The sequence below is a fragment of the Dermacentor andersoni genome, chromosome 1 (genome assembly GCF_023375885.2).
Source record: "Dermacentor andersoni chromosome 1, qqDerAnde1_hic_scaffold, whole genome shotgun sequence".
Lineage (NCBI taxonomy): Eukaryota > Metazoa > Arthropoda > Arachnida > Ixodida > Ixodidae > Dermacentor > Dermacentor andersoni.
Window position 1 is genome coordinate 256,901,397 of NC_092814.1, and position 17,898 is coordinate 256,919,294.

Genomic DNA, 17,898 nt, shown 5'->3' on the forward strand with positions numbered 1-17,898 from the left:
TATGTTAAAGTTAATATGTGTGTGCTTGATAAGCACTGCTTGATGTCTGAGCAGAACCAACTGTTGTTACATACCACATAGAATTAAGCACCAGGAACCAATGGATTATCATCTGTATATCTTGGCTGTATTCAAAAATGTGCCTGGACTGAATGTTCCTTGACTCTGCCAAATGGAAGGTAGTGCTGCTTCTTGACTGAAGTATTTGCTGTAATGCTCCAGTAATGCTCATAAATGATTCTTGAGCTGTAACTTCATAAGTGGGCAAATTCAGAATTTACCAATAGGCACTTGAGGTCTTGATTGGGCCATTCCTCGTCATAAAAATCGGCAACGAACATCATTGACGATGTGACTGCTTCACTTAAGAGTACCACCTCCCTCCACTTGGTAAAGGCAAGGAAAAGTGTGCTTTCATACACATTTTGTTCCAGCGAAATATTCATGAATAGGAAAAAAAAATTATGCTTTAGGGAAAAAATATCCATAAATTGCTCAGTCTTTCGGTTTCCAGGCCAGGTCTTTTACCCTAGTAAGCTACAGTACTGAAAAGCAAAGTGGGGTAGTGCAGTGGTTTTTCTAGTTTTTTTAAGTTTCCATGCAGATGTATGCTAAGCCTAGAAGCTTCTAGGGGCCCCTTTTGATGAATTTTTGCGATTTCCAACTGTTCATTTAGCAATCTGGTTTTCATGAGCAGTAGTGCACTTTCCTTCTTATGAACAGCAAATGTAAATTCACATTCTGTGTTTCTTTAGAGCCTAACTATTTGTGCTCTAAAGTGGTGCTTCATACATTTAATACCCATGACAACTATCTTTTCTCCAGAACAATGGCATCCAACAGTTGGCTTCTGAAGCAACTGTCTACATAGTCCTTGAGGACGTCAACGATGAGATCCCCCTCTTTATTGAGCGGGAGCAAGAGACAGTGTTGGAAGGTTTGCCACCGGGGACCAAGGTGACCCAGGTCCAGGCCCAGGACAAGGATGGTACCTACCCAAATAACAAGGTAGCGACTTTGGTAATGCCAGTATTAGTTGTACCTAGCCAAAGGACCATCATTTTTGCAAAATGTACTACATGGAACGGGACAGCAATAGAGAGTAAAACTGGACACGCAGAGGGCTGCTTTCTGGAGGTGCTGGTAGATTTGTTATGCCCAATTATTCACTCTTATGCTTGTTCCCCTGGTGGACTTTTTATTTTTATCACCAACACAGGGTGCCCTGTTTGGTTAAAACAAAGCACCAACCAAGTGGGTCGAACTTTGTTGGGGCTCTGTTTTCATTTACTTGATCAAGCTTGACTACTTGTCAGCATTGAATTTGTTCAAAGGATATATGCATTTGTCCTTCCTTTATTTTTGCAAGGAAATGAAAAATCTTACTACAAAAATATTTTGCAAGAAAGTTTCATTACAATTTGATTTGATTATAAAATCTAACCATTTGCTCATTGCTGAAGAATTGGGACACTGAACGACTAGTGCACACCCAAGATTCAGGTGGCCAATGGCAGCTCTTTTGGGGTTTTCACGTAACACTAAGCACCAAACTAATAGGGAATATTTAAAATGCCAAGCACCATCTATCGACTTGTGGCAAAGCACCACCTGCCATCTTGGTGATGACGTGGCAAAACGAAAGTGTTTGCTTGACAGCATAGCTACACGCTTAGCTGCTACTTTCACCCTTGTTCTGTAGTGTCGTCCCACTGCTTAACAGGGATAGGCGGGCTAGTTGGTGGTTGATATTGGAATGCATCATGTAACTGCGCAAACAACAAAGGACAAAGAAGGATCTGTCCTGCGTGTTTCCGTCTTTGTCCGTTGTTGTTTGCACGGTTACATGATGCATTCCAATACCTCCCACTGCTGTTGGCTGCTATAAGTAAAGCAATAGATCTGTGCCAATGCCGGCAACAACCTATGGCTGTTTCCTTTTTTCGGCAATGGGCACAACAAAACGAGCGAATAAAAATCAAATCGGCATGCTAAAACAGTGACCGACACTAACGACATTGCGTAACAGCGGCTTCTGCTAGCATGTAACAATATAACATTTAATTTGCAACTCAGTCTCATGTCTTTATTGCAACTAGTGAAATATCTCCTCTCCTGTTAAGAAAGAAAAATTATTTCCGTAAACTTAGACCACTTATAACATAACCATTTATTGTGCAGAACCAGCTATAACACAGCCTTTTATAATTCCCATTTCTCCTCCCATAGAACTCCATTTATACGTAAGCCGCTTATATTGCAGCCGTGCGCAAGGAAATATTGTTTGTAATATGGCTTCCGCGCGAAAATCCTGCAGACTTCTCAACAAGGTGCACTGGCTGATGGTAGAGGAGAGCAATAAGGGCGATGCGGAGGAGGGGGAGATGCGGAGCGATTGAACAAGGAATGAATAAGTAAATAAATGCAACGGCCGAGCAATGCGGGCGCGCGGTGGTTGCCTAGGCGATGGAGAAGTCTTAGCTCGATCCCTTGTCGGTGGCACACGTTTTGCGCTGAATTATGACAGTGCTCGTCCTGTGTTCTTTCACTCCGTTGTTTTTTTGTTCGCGCTGTTACCATTATGAATGTATACTAACTCGCCCAACTTTCCACTTCAATATTCCACACTGAATCCTGCTTCAGTTTACGTGCACCTGTTGTGATGTCATGCGTGTCATACAATATCATGAAGTGTAGATATCACGCTTGCGACCTTGACTGCTGTCATGGAGCGGTGTTCTGCAAATTTAATTCGCAGCTTTATGTCAACATGCAAGCTTCTGCTGTTCGTATCGGAATGCCTACCAAACTTGGTAGGCAATTACAGTAGTTGCCGCGGCTGTTCGCCTGAGAAACCAACTACCACTTCTCATGCGCTGCTGTCAGTTTAGCCCCTGCACGTGATCACATGCCCGATCGTTATGTAATCATCTATGGGTACGAACATACCAAAGGCGAGCTTCCTGCAATGGCATGCCGCCCAATACCCCCGAAGGGCTAGGCCTAACCAGTGCACCTCGTCGGGGTTTGGCGATCAAGGTTGCAGTTAAGTGCCAAGTCAACGAAATGCGTCGCAGCAGCTGTACAGCACTTAGAAAGTGAAGGAACCACCTTGATAAAGAAACTTAAGAGCACAAGTGGCACGGGCAACAGTCAAATGGCAGCAGCTTGGTACATCGTCGCCATTGTTTTCGAGAGCGCACATGCCCATCAGTCTGACAAATCGAATGAGATATTGCTTGGTGTCCAAAATTTCAGTGGCCATCCTACATTATATCTGTGGAGTATAGTGGCAGTGCGGCGGGGAATTTTGAATAAACGAGCACGTTTTCTCTGTTTTTACTTTGTCTGCTGCATGCGAAGACTGCAGATCCCCAGACATTAACCTTTCAACGTTCGTAAATTCAAACAGACACAAACATCCCAGTCGCATGCTTCAATTCTCGGATATGCTCAGCTGCTTGATCGACATATTTTGCACATGTGCCGTTTTTGCAAAATCCTGTTTTGGTTATACCGTCAAAGCCTGTCATAATGAAATCCCACGTCTACGAAATTCCTGTGAAATCAAAGTATTTTCGTATCCCTGACGCACGCTCATAGGATTTAATGCATTTCGCACCTCTCGACACGAAATGTCACTGTACTACATTCCTGCATCAAAGTTGGAACGTAACCCTGTACATTACCTACTCGTGCAAGGCTAGCAGGCTTTGAAATGTGCTCAAATGCGGTTGATTTGCACTAAAATTGCGTTAAAATGCCACCACATTACTCATCTGAGTGTTTTTGCACATATAGTGCAGTGTGTAATGTGTGCCTCGGCGAGAAAAATGCAGCAAAAACCAGGAATTCTTGCGAAAGCGAATTTTTTCGCGTTCCCCGATGATTTCATTATTGAAACATTCAGCTGTATTACGATCCCACTTATAGTGGGGATAATCGCGACTCCAGCAATTTGCGCTACAAGCGGTCTATACTGTGTTACTTTTCACCACGTCGGCTTCATTTAAACATGTTCTCAAAGGGAATGCTAGTTTCTATAGGAAGGATTGCCATGCCATTTTGTTTGTTAGAGCACTGCTGTTTGTTATAGCAGTGCACTTCAAAATTTTAAAGCATTTTAGCAGCTAAAATGTTATTTGCAATAGGAATAAAGAACCTTGTGGGTTGTTGCGGTGCGCATGTCACTCTAAATTTGTTCGAGACTGAGTTAAAATATCTTCTGAGAGAAGAGAGTGTAGTATTCACAAATTGTATTTCAGTTTGTACTTACCGTATTTACTTGCATAATGATCGTACTTCTGAATTTTTCGTCAAAGTTAGATTTTTTTCTTTCCCTTGTAATGATCGCACCCAAAACGTGCCGCAGCAAAATGGTGTGGGCCAAGCCTAGCTAATAATGATAGCACTTACCATCTGTCGAATGCAACGTGAACGATTCTTCAAGACATACCAAGCGGTCTGCACTCACCAAACATTCTTAAGCAGATGCCCCATTTCAAACCTTTCATCCCTTTCCGCACTTCCATGGAAAAAAAGAATAGCTACAACTAAACTTGCCTTGGCTTTATTATTTGTAGGCTTTAGAATGGTTGTGGTCAACAACAAGAACAAAAAAGCGCCTTTCGATTCCTCTCGTCTGCACTCGTGGGCACATAATTAGCGAGCGGCAACGATAGTAGCCACAAGTGCACTGATACGTTAGAAGTGTACCCTATTCATATGTCGACGCTTGTAACACAGCTAAGATATTCGCCCGCCCTTAGCGGAAATGGGCTGTATTAGGATAGTAGTGAAGACAAATGCCGTAGTTTTCGCAGCATGCCTGCCATGTGTTTCTATGTCACTGGCAGCTAAGTGCGCCCATCTCTGTTTCTGTCCCCTCAAAGTGGACATGGCTATGTAATTGCTGCAAACTTGCCAATATTAACGATATTATTCATTGCTGATCCGGAAGAAACTTTCAATGCACGTAATGTACTCGCGAGAAGTCTCGTTCGGCTTGCTCCGCTGGCCGCCATTTTTGTTTTGGTGTCCCACACTGTTACAGCGGCAGCCACCTGTTTGTTGACCTGTTGTCATCCCGCAGCAAATGCCGGATGAAAAAAAAAGATGTTTTTCTTCTCGCGGAAAATTTTCCCCGCATAATGATCGCACCCCTGAATTTGCGTCAAAATTTATTTGACAAGAAGGTGCAATCATTATGCCAGTAAATATGGTACTTGCTTTGATTTGTATGTGTAAACATGCAGATGTAAGCATTATTGCCGTTCAGTCGCACAAAGAGTTAAGACAGCTCAGCAAAACTTATCGAAGCAGAGTTTGCCAACAGGGGGAACAAAATGGAATAGCGGTTGCGAGGTCGGTGTGCGGTAACTTATACTGCACTTATTCACAGCAGCACACCAACAGTAGAGACAGGCAAGGCCTGCGCACTTTACCTTCTAGCTGTCATTGTTTCATTAAGCAGTGTGCTGCTCAATCGCATGTGCGTTCAGACTGTGCGTCTGTTTTAAACTCTGGTATAGGGGAACACCTATTCGATATAGTGCATAATTCGATATAAGCCTGCTAAAGATTTGGATGTCATAAAAGCACATACCATTTATAAAATCACTTTATTGATGAAACTAGCTTAGTTTTGCACGAAGTAGTCCTGCATTTTCTTCTGCTTGGGAAATTTCGCTGCCTGCAACGCACGCACTTCTCCACATTGTCTAAAGAGTCTGAGCAGCTGAGGCCGCAACCTTCCTCATTCGTGCAGAAGCACCGGACTAGTGCGAGCGTCGCAATCACTTCGGAGGATGTGGGCCAAGAACCGTTATTGCTTTCCTCATTGTGACCACTTTCACTTGCGCTCTGTACGATGCCGGCAGTGTAGTCTTCATTTTCGGGCTCTCCCGTGGTCGCGACACCATCATTTGCGCTCAAACTCGTCCACCGTTGATTCTTCAATGGCTTCCAGAAATTCAGACAGCTCGCTCCAAACTTCGGCAACACCGGCAACGGGTTCATCGCATTCATCAGAATTTAGTCATCACCGAGCACGCGGAAGTCGGCACGGCTGAAGCAATTTCGGATGAACCACTCGTACATGGCCGTGTGTATGCGTCGGGCACCACGGGCACTGGGTCACGAGTTTGGCTAATTTAGCCCCAATCTCCCTCTTATTCTTCAAGATCGTGCTGAGAGTGCCCCTCGGAATATTGTACGCTGCGGGGAGACTCGACTTCTCACCGTGTTCAACCCAATTTATGATTTCGAGCTTCACAATGAAAGGCGAATTCTGCCGCTTCATCACGGCAACAATGCGAAAGAAGGCTCACAACGCGCACACACAACCAGAAAAGCAGTGAGACAACTCGCACTTTCGCCATCTTGCACGACGAGGGCACAAGAGCCTCTGATTGGCTGTCTGAGCAAGCGCTGTGGGTGCGCCAGGATAATTTTTTTGCAGGGTGGTGTCGACGGCTCGTCCGAGGGAGCGCGGTCACGGTAGGGAGAGCGGTTGGATGGAGCCGCGCTGCTGGGTTTTCCCGCCACCACGAGGGAAATCCAATTTCCGAGGGCACTTTCCGCCGCGTGACGTTCGATATATGGGGAGTCGCTGCTATTTTTGTTCAATGTAAGCGTAGGATGGTTTGGATGTTATTTGTTGTTTAGCAGTTCCTTTCTCTCCCTCTATCTCTCTGAATGTTCAGAGAAGAATGCAGGGAGAGGGTGAGAGTGACCAGCAGACGGAGCAGCCCTCGCATGGCTAACGACGATGGAGCAAATGCGACTACTGAGTCGAAAATACCAACGGTGATTTGGCTCTCCACCGTATCGTGAAGCGCTTTGCGCAGATCAAGGGAGCACCATGGAGCACCACATGCACTATTTGCTAACTACAGTGAAATCTCGATATAACGAAGTAGGTAAAACCGACCGATAATTTGCTTTGTTATATCGTAATTTCATTGTATTGAAATTATACGTTTTATGCAAATAAGTACAGTTGCCGATTTATTTTTCTTACACGGAAAGGGGCTGCAAAATTTTTCAAATTATCAGGCAATCGAAGAAAGCAAATTTGAATGAGAAAAAATTAATTTTGATGAATTTGGGAGTCGGTGATGAATGATATGGTTTCATGCCATATCGAGGATATCTTCACATCGGCGGTACGAATTAAGCAATGCCAGCCACACTTTCGCGTGCAGTCCACCCCCACGGGCTGAAAGCGTCGCCCGGACTGGGATGACGCTATCATGATAAGCACTGGCAGTGGGGAGTGAATGCTTCACTCACTCCAACAGGTCACTGAAATTCGAGATTATGCAACCTCCAATACTAAACGTGCGGGAAGACAGCTGACATGATGCCACGCTGTCTCTGCATGCCAACTCTTTGCACACGTGGCAGATGACCTCTAAAGCAGGGTACACGGCTGCGAATGCACTCAGCTGTGCTACGGCCATGCGCAGCTACAGCCGAGCGCGCCAAAAAACGAGATGCGCACCAACTTACCCCCCTCCTCCCAACCGACCCTCGCGCGCACTTGATCGCGTTACTGTGAACTCGCAGCCCTCCCATCTTTCTCTTTGCTGCGCAGGACGGCGGCACTCGTAAGGCCATTTTCTTGTCCCATCCTCGCACACTTCCAATCACACTTAAAGCACAAAGTGCGGGGAGCGTGATAGGATCTCAGTTGGACTTCAAACGGAACATGATGCAGCTCCACTTCGCCAGTCGCTCTTGTCGAGCCGCGGGCCATTTCAGAGGTGCATTTCAGAGGTGCGTCTGCAAGCAGCCTCTTGTAATTGAATCATTTGACCATCTGCGTGCGCGGAAGTTTCCATTTAGTGTCTCGGCATTCCTTTGCTGTGGAAGCAAAATTTCATTATATTGAAATCTCATACACACTTCATTATATTGAGGTTCGAAGTACATTTTGTTCTATGGACAAGAGGTTCTGAAAAGTAAAATACTTTGTTATATTGAGAATTTCGTTATATTGAAGTTCATTATATCAATGTTTACCTGTACTTAAACGCAAAATGGCGACTCTTAAAGTGGAGGAGAATGGAAGGCCATGGAGGAGGGGTGAAGAGAGCTTCAACACGGAGGGGGTGGGGAAAGGGCGTTGTCTCTTAAAGATATAATGAAACGTTGAATGGCGGAGAACCTTGCCTTGCAGTGTGGCTTCACGGCAGCATGGCATGCGTTGCTGTAAAGCCACACTTCGAAGTTCAATATGCATATAACTTGCAGCCTGACATTACTGTTTAATTAAAAAAATTTTTGGAGCGGGTTATACATGCAAAAATAGGGTAAGTCGCCTCGGGTTTTCTTTTTTTTGGGTCTCCAAGGCGCTTTGGTCCCCATTTCTAAAGCTCACTTATGTTCGTGTAATTGATGTATAAAGAAATCTTTAATATGTCTAATATGACCCTGTGATGCTTAGACTGCAGTTGTTATACATAACATATTTTCTGTTTTATAGTCGTAGGGCTTACCAACTCTAGTAGCTTGCATTGGCAACAAAATTGAGTAGCTTCACTTATCAAATTAAATATTGTGTAATCAAATACAGGGCCATTTATTTATGCCTCTTCTTACTTTGACATGTTCGAACAGCAGAATTATTCTGACAAGAATGAAAATGGCGTAGTAAGCCATTACAGTAAAAGCATGTTGACTATGTGACCCTTGTTAAAGGACCCCTCACCAGGCCACGTAGAAAATTTCGGTTATACGCTGAAAGTTATGTGCCCTGTAGGGAGACTTCTACCACAAGAATTCTTCAAATTGATTCATTAATAGTTCAAATAGAAATATTTCAGTGCTGCGAACCCGTGATTTCAAGAGGCAAGCGTCACTGCCAGCATAACTCTCGCCATTTGCTCCATCTAGCCTCCGCAAGCAAAATTCTTTCCCTGCGTTCTCCTGTACTGGAGCTTGAGGATCATGTGATGCATATGTCACAGGCCTCGCCTTTTTTCCCCTCCCTTTTTCACAGCCCGGCACACCATTGTTTCGCAGCGCACTTCCACTGACGGTGTGCCGAGTGAGCTACTGTGCTTGTTTCGTTTCGCACATCACACGATCTTGCGCACTGTGCATGAGAACACCTTACTAGCGGTATAAGTCACTGGTACACGAACACTGAGGCAGACACAAGTGGATAACAGAGTATGATTGCACGCATGGACACGGCAGAAAATGATAGTTTCGTTGTCTGCACGGAGTGCGCGAGATAGGAACAAGCAGACGAAACAGAAGTACATCTCTTGCTGTGGTGTGAAGTAAAACAAAAACATGCAGACATTCGGTTTGTGTGTTTTATTATTTCTCTTAAGCTTTAATTCGTCTGTTGAAGCAAGATTACACAAATAACAGATGCTGCCTTGAATAATTCTCGAAGTCATGTGTCACTATGAGCGACGTGACAGTACACACACGTACGTAGGCGCACTTGCGCATGCACATCACCCTTCTGGATGGGAGGGCAGTGCATGCGAGGAGAAGGATAAACGGTGTTTGGTTTAAAAATTCCAGCTCTTTATATGGTGTGTAGCATTGCAATACTTAGCAGACACCATCGTTAGTGCACATATTATGCACTGTGCTTGTCAGCCCAAAATGGCCAGACCTGGGGAGGGTCCCTTTAAGTCGGAATATTGAATGAGTCAGACTGGCCGTCTGATCATGCTAAATGGTGCATTAGTCTGTGGCATTAAATATTCTTAAACATGTTGACATATGGCCACACACCAGTTGTCACGGTCCACGCTTGTCCTGTCAAGCACTGGAGGACAATAAGTGCTACATAGGTGATGGCGAAAAAGCGAGATGGCCATGGTACTCATATGCACCCAAAATGAATTGGCAGAATTTTGGTGTTCGCAAACTAATTAGGAGGTGTGCTTGAATGTGAAAGCAGCCTTTGTTGGATTAAGACTTGCTTTTAATGCTGGTGCCTTTCTCACACTGCAAGCCGTGAGGCCGTTGCCATTCTGGAGTTCTTTTTCATATCGTGAGGTCGTATACCTGCTTGAATTTAATCCGATACACAGGTGGTCTCGGGGCTGGCCGTGGGAGTGTGTTCATTAGCTGTGATGTTTGAATTTGGTTCCTACTGTCTGAATGCATGTTTGCCGCCACATGATCTTTTCCCTCGCAAGCACATCTTTTCTATGACTCAAGCTATGAACAGCTTGCCCTAATGATGCTACCTGCAATGGTCAAAGTGCATGAAACAGCAGAAAATCTGGCTCATTGTCACAGTTTAAGCAGAAACCTGTGCCCTGCTACCGCACTACCAGTAAATAATGTCTGAAGGCGACCATGCTGCTATGTTAATTAAAAAGGAAAAACAAAACCTAGTTCTCTTGAGCACTCTGTCGAATGTTCAGTTAGTTCTGAATATTTTTCATAGAGTGATAAAGTATAATTAAATACATTATTTGGATAGAATGTGAATATTGAAAAAGTAGTATATTTGATTTGGACCTGAATTGAAGAAAAAAAACTGAAAAGAAGGTTACAATAATTGATTACAATGCTGTCTAAAGTAAAGCACTGATTTTGATAGCCTTTAAGTTGGTATTCTTGTATCCAGTTGTAATTGCTTATGTAAACAAATGCACAATTGAGGATGCTTTCAAATTTGATCAATGTACACCAAATTAACATCTTGGAACTTCAAGTGGAACGATCTTGGAACTTCAAAAGAAACCAGACCAACAATTCCTGCTAAACTTTTGGAAAGGGCCAGAAGTGATCTTGCATTTGTGTTCAGTATCACTGCTGCAAATTGAAGTTAGTGCTACAAGTATGCCCTGCAAGCGAAAGCACAAAGCATTGAATGCCAAAGTTACAGTTTACCTCCCTCTAAAAAGTAGAGCGACAACCATCGCAAAAAGAAAAATACAGTGTTAATCACATTTTTTATGTTAGAGGCTTGGTGTATCGAGAGTTTATCATGTTTGCATCATGTTTATACTATAGGATAAAAAGTAAACCAAAACTTGTGCTAAAAGATTTGTGCCAGTCAATTTGGGGTTACCATCTTGATGTGTTGTCGTCTGGACAGCGATTATTGTTGCGCTTCAACATGAGGCCCCACACTACGGCATCAGTCCAGGAATATCTGGCCAAACACCATGTTTCTCTCTATCGCTTCCCTATATCTAACCGACGTATTGCTGTGAGATTTCTTTTTGTTTACCCATGTGAAATTGCCACTAAAAGAGAAGCATCATGAAGATACGGCATCCATCAGAACTTCTGTGACTAACATTCTGACGAGCATCCCTGGTGAAGCTTTCTCTGCTTGCTTCTATTATTTCCACAAACGGTGGTAACTAGGTATAGGTAACTGAGGGGAGTACTTTGACAAGACGCTTACTGGTTTGCACGTTGAATAAATGATTTTCTGTGAACTCAGTCCTGGAACTTTTCTGACGAAGATTGTGTAAGCCTTTTGAATACTTTCTCTTGAGAGCTCTCAGGCGATCTTGTGTGCGCATTGGGGAGGCCATAAGAGATGCGGCAGTAATACTATGGGGCTACACTTAACAGTGAATGCTGGGTTGCATTTGCTTCCAGGTTTACTATGCCATAGAATCGCGTGACCATGGTGACAAGTACTTCTCAATTGACCGGGAGACTGGAGACATCTACACCAAAGTCGAATTTGACAGGGAGGAGAAGATGGCCTATGCAATCCTGGTTCGGGCTGAAGATGGTGCTCCGTCAGCGAGGCCTCACATGACGGACAACCGGCCTAACTCAGGTGTGTGTGTGTGCAGATTCTTCTGCATGCTTTCTGGTGTCTTTATGTGTGAGCACCTGATTATGTGCACTTCTGTTGGCAATGACGTTGAGCTGACATTTTCAGCTAAAGTACAACCACATTCACTGATCAATTTATTGTCAGATTTTTAAGACCTGGTTAACTATTCAGACTTTTCCATGGCACTGCTACCTACTACATAGAACTAGTCTGTACTAATGTAAACAGATTTCACTGTATATGTCTCACTCAGTTTCCTGGGCGTGGCCTGCACATGCAATGTCTCAAACGTGGCACCTGTTAAGATGGTTACCAGCATTTGGGTCATCACCCATACCTTTGTTTTTATTGGCGAGGCAATTTCTTAGCTTATTGGGTGCCATACAAATGCTGCAGAGACCTTTGTGGGATCAAAACGTTAATGTGGTGTTGTTGACTATTTAAGATGCAGTAATAATTAGGTGCTGTGATTGGCTAGCAGCAAGCTGTTGTGAGGAGCTTGTGGCTATGCTTTTACCAGTGTTCCTCATCAGCAATCTGGCCTGAGATCACACACGCTGGCTTGACTGATAGCCATAGAAGCAGTATTTGGGTCTGCAGGTGATCAGCTGGCCACTACTGCAAGTGCTGTCCAAATTTATCTATATTCCTGGTGGACAGAACAAGGAAAATTTCCATGCACATGGAAAGTGCCAAACTGAATATGTGTGGCATGGCATAAACTGCCCGTGTGCTGCCAATGTAGCAGTGTTGCATAGAACATGTGTGCGCCATGAGTTTGCATTTGTGCACCTTGGTTTCGGCCAGGTGACAAAAAAATGTGAAGCACTCCTACGGTGTTGGCCATCGCGAAATTTTAATAATGCTGTCTTGCAGTGCCTTTAATGTGCTACCCAGATGAATCAGCCTAGCAGTCACCAAGCTTCTCTTCCTTTGGCTGCCTCTTCTCATTAAAGGGACTGACAACCAATTTCTGTTTGGTTCTTACTGCATTGTAACTGTCTAGCATTACGACTCACACCTGGACCGCTCCTAGCATAGGTTGTTGGTGAATAGGAGGCCGTATACGCTAATATTCAGCTTGTGAACAAATGCATAATTCCGCCTTAGTTTGCATGTTACACACGTACATGTTTATGGCATGGCCCTGCACGTTGTCACTGTATACTCGGTTTGTCAAGCAATTGGGTTGCAGACCCATTGATGACCTCTCTTCTTTCTTCCTGTCTCTATCTACCCTTTTGCCTGGTTGATGCTGTATAGTTCTTTGACAACCATGCGAGCAAGAAAGGAGGAGAGGTGCCCATTGCTCTATGCATGCTTTGAAGCTGCCCTTGTCACTATATGAAGCCCAGTGGCATTGCAGCATGTTTGCCACTCGTGTCTGTAAGATGCAATATTTGCAAACTCTCTGCATTGTGCCAAGAAGCCTTGGTGATTCATTGCCATCAATGCATTGTTAGGTGAGTTGGTGCTGTGTTCATGATAGAAACATAAACAATGTGCACTGCAAGAAAGAAATGGCTACGCACTGATTTCAGAACATTGGGAATGGGTTACCATGTGAGGAAATTAAGTTAATTTTTCTGCTCACTTGGGCCTTCAATTCAAGGAGCAAGGTTACGAACAGGCACAAGAGGCCTTATAAGCGCGGCAAAGCAAAGAATAATTTGAAGTGTTTTAGTAAATTCTGCTTCTACAATAACAAAAAAGCCACTCTTACCATGAGAAGAATCTTAGTAAGCGAGAAAAGATGCAAAAATCTTGACTGGTATAGACGTTGCCTGGAGGTTCTTGCTGTGATGTGCCGTCATGGATATTCATGGTGCCTGTTCGGACTAAGTCAAGTTTTGATGAGTGAAGACGAGACTACAATGTGATTTAACAGTCAGTCAAAAGCGCCAGAACATGAAATAAACACTTTGTAATTTGTGATGTCACGCTGACTGGTGTTGAGGTTTCATCATGAAATTCCATTAATAGAACTTTGACCTTAACTATCTCTTTAGTAATCAGTCTGTTAATCCAAAATTAATGAAAAGTGAGTTTTGAAAGTATACTTTCACTCTAAGCTGATTGAATGTTTCTCTTTAGTATGATCTATATGAGCTGTATGATCCAGGGACGTACAGAATGTTCATGGCTACGTTTCTGCTGCCATAACTCTTTGTTAGAGTTGTTGCACCATTTGAGCAGAGTGCAGGCCTCTTCATTATGAATCTTCTTTTGGTGTTGAACCCTTCGAATATTAATCCTCTTGGGAATTTGATTCTCGTATGGTGGGCATATAGCCTTATTTGTTCTTGTGTGAGTCCCACTAAAACAATGTTCGAAATCTGCTAGAACCACTCGCATGCTTTGACGATCCTTTAAATATCCACTGCTACAAATATGTGGCACGCAGACATTCTTAATTTGCAATTAATTTTAATTTTTAACTAGGAAGGAGGTACCGTTACACTTGTAGGTAAAGCCACTGAGGAACCAGCCATGCTTGCCGCCCTGCAATATCTTCAGCTTGTGGTGCATTTAATAAAATTCGGGAAACTCTTGCCCTTGGTTTGGTGTGCATGCTTGAAGCCCATGCATGTCACTGGGAGTGCCATTCATTGAGCAATTATGTTTATCGCCATCACACTGCACCACTGTGGGCATTGCATTTTAAAAATAAGCACAAAATTGTGTTGCAGTTCTGAGCTTTAGGGTATTTTGCTCTCTTGGGGAGGTAGCTTTCAGCTGCTTCAGCTAACTTTATACGAAAGCTTACTGAACAGATCGCCCAGCCTGTTATGCAAGAGGATGTGGCAAGAGGCCACTATGGAAGAAGGGCAGGAAAGGAATGTCGCTTACATTCACAGGCCACTAGCCTTCCATTATCTACTGAGAATAATATAAAATTTGTCAAATTTGTTAAAATTCTTCATATTTCACTATTTTGTGCTGTTGCTGCTAAATATAATTAGAAATTAGTTGAAAATTCTGCTCCCAGCTGAAAGCAAATTTTTGTTTAGTAAATAAATGGCGACACTCATTAGATGTCATGCAGCAGGTAGTCAAAAATTGTAGGAGTCCTTGTCATAATCTTTAGCTCTTTTTTTGTAGTTTAGAATTCCGATTGTCAGTGCTTTTGTTTAAACCTATAATGGCTGCTGGCCCAACGTGTTCATTGCAATGTTTGGCCATTTGAACCTCATAGGGTGTGCAGCTTGGAAGCCCTCCTCAATACTTTCAAATCGAAATTTCTTTAGCTGTTTATGAGTGGGGTGCAGTGATTGAACAGGATAATTTTGATGTAAAAGCATCAAATGGCTGATTGAGTGAAAAAGCTTGCGTCTGTCACCTGTAGCAGCGAAATGGCAGGTAAATTTCCATTGGCTACGACGCCACGTCATGAGCGTGCCTTGACAGATTTCCCATTGGCTTTGATGCCACGGCACGAGTGCACCTCAACGGAATATAGTGGGCGAAAGGGAACACCTGCTGGGGGGGGGGGGGGGGGCTGCCATAGTGTGCCAGGTGTTGCATGAGGGAAGAGGGCATTGCCACGATGCCACGTCACTCTCGCTCTCGGAAGCCTGTGTTATCAGTGCATTCCTCATCCAAGCAATCTCTTGCCTGTGTTCTAACTGCATCTCGGTAAAGCCAAAGCAAAATGTGCCAAGCGTCTCAACACGCTCACTTGTCAGCAAGGGATTTTAACTCGGAAGGACCGCTCAGTGGCGTCGAATTGGGCATAAATTCTTTCACATTCACAACTTGTAAGAAATACTTAGGTGTCTTCAGATTTATAAAAAATTTTCTGTTTATAAAACATGAATTGATTTCATGGGTTTGTTACGGCCTGCTTCTTATGTAAAAAATATCCTGCTGACATTGCGTTGTTCGTCAGTATGCTAGTGTTGACACAGTGACAGTTCTAAAGTAATACCAGCGAAATTACTTGGACATTCACATTCCTCATTTGAAGTTTTTGACTAAGGTCTGCCGATGCCATTTTTACAAGGAACTGTTTTGCTAAGGCTGTCGGGTTCGACACCTAGTGATACCGTACTTTAAAGGGACCCTAAGAAATGTGGCTGAAAAAATTTGTTGTGCGGCATTTATTACACTGCTACGCTGCAGGGATCTTTTGTAGGAAGCGGTAATGGCATTGTTGCCATAGGGATGTACTTGCTCCACTGTTTTCAAGCATTTGTTCTTCTTTTATGTTGATATGAGCAGTGCAGTATACTTGCCCAGTATGTTGTCAAACACTAAAATGTGTTACTGTGCCATGGAAACCCACGGGAAATTCTCTTTAGAGTAGTGTTCGATTCTCTCCTCTATGTCACCTTGTATAACTCAAGCATGTTAAAACATTTTCTTCAACTTTTCACTTAAATTCCATGGCCACATTTTATTCTGCATCAGTGCATCTCCTCTTCATAGTGTCACCTTGGCACTCCAGAGAGCAGTAACAAAACGAATTTTTGTTCAATGCAGAGAAGCATACAGGTTTGTTTTCTTTGTCACCATGAACAGCTTTAAACTACCTTAAGAGACCTGAAGATTTGTATTATGGGCAGGTGTTTACCTCAGTGGCAGTCCCAACCGCCAAAGCTCGTTAATATGTCTGTACATTACTACCAACATCTGTATGGGTCTTCTTCATAAGTGCCCATTCATATGTCGCGGATGAGTCTGTTGGAACCCCTGTTAGGAACGTTGCCTCTGCCGTGCAGCAAGAACATACAAGTTTGATCACGACTTAGGGCTGTGATAATCCTGGAAGTTATTCAAAGGGACCCAGCAGCACCTTATATGAAAGTTGTGCAATCTGTCTGGTATTATTTCATCACCTGATGAGTTTTTTTTCTCACTATGGCAGAAGCCATCTCACAATGACTGTAGAGGTTAATGCAATAAAGCAATGTAGCCACTGACCTTGTCGTGATAAATACACATCTTGATGATGACACTCTTAACGACTCTATGGACTTGTCGATTTCATCTCTATCGATATCGATACCATTCCTATGGCACATAGTAGGGGACGGTGGATCGAAAAGGAGGACACTTGTTTGAGTGCTTGGAAATTGTGTAGCCCCATATGATGCTGACCATTGACTGAGCGAGAAAACGAATACGGTCACTGACGAAGATGTGGTCATGTACCTTACCTGTACTTGATGTGGGTACTTGTTGAACTAAATGGCTTCATGATCTATGTGAACCAGGCGTTTTATCGTAGTATGGCAAGGCAGCATTTAGAATTTATCTAACTAGACTTATCAAGAGGAACTCTTTTATTTTGATTTCCAATGGCAGATCCAGGTCAGGTCCTTCTGCTCTGTATTGGGCAATCCTATTCCAATTGCAGAATGGGAGCGTCAATTGTGTTCTAATGGCATATTGAGACCAGCCGCCAATTCCGGATCGCTCTGTGGAGCAATAATATTTGCTTCGCGGAAATTGGCATATTTGACCAGAAGTCTGCGTGACATATTTCCTTCGCCCGCCTCTGCTTCCTGTCACGATCGGCTGTTTCCGATCGCGGTTTTCTATGGACGACATGGAAAACATGAACGCTGCGTTGCGCCGTACGCTTTTATTCCTACTTCTAGGTGGTCACATCTATCTGACATTTGTTCCTGCTCTTAGTGACACATGGAATGCTGGGATGATCCAGATGGATGGATAATTGCTATAAGCGTCCCCTTTGAAATGAGGTGGTAGGTTGCACCACCAGGCTCTTATTCTCCTCTATACTCCACCTCTAGCCTAGCGCGTTCATTTGATTTCCCTGTACGAAGTGCCCCCGTGGGAGTGAACGCATTCCATTTGCAGATTTGCAGATAGTTGTTCTACACCATGTACAATACTACAGCAAGTACAAGCTTTTTTTTTGTGATCTTTTCTATGTATATAAATATTCAGTTATTGTATCGATGCCTCGTAATAGTTGTTTTCTATTTGCATAACTAATGTATTTTTTGTTATTTTATATCAAGTTATGTATTTGAGTTACACGCGTATTTTGTTACATATGCACTGGATGTAACAGGGAGCCAAGGCCCAGTCAGGCCTACTCTTTTTGGATGCTTTATTTCATATAGCAAATTTACACGTCCGGCTGC

The 17,898-nt window shown here is 43.4% G+C and overlaps 1 protein-coding gene across 8 annotated transcripts in view; it reads left to right on the forward strand.

The window, feature by feature from the left end:
• Positions 1-17,898, forward strand: part of CadN (neural cadherin) — a 326,124-nt gene that overhangs the window by 69,281 nt on the left and 238,945 nt on the right. For all 8 annotated transcript variants that reach the window (XR_007602747.2, XM_050195541.2, XM_050195543.3 and 5 more), the window contains exons 14-15: positions 826-1,008; positions 11,596-11,782. Coding sequence is in view for 7 of the 8 variants with exons in the window: in XM_050195541.2 (XP_050051498.1) it covers positions 826-1,008; positions 11,596-11,782 (370 nt within the window). In the remaining variant the exon portion in view is untranslated. The remainder of the gene's footprint in view (positions 1-825; positions 1,009-11,595; positions 11,783-17,898) is intronic.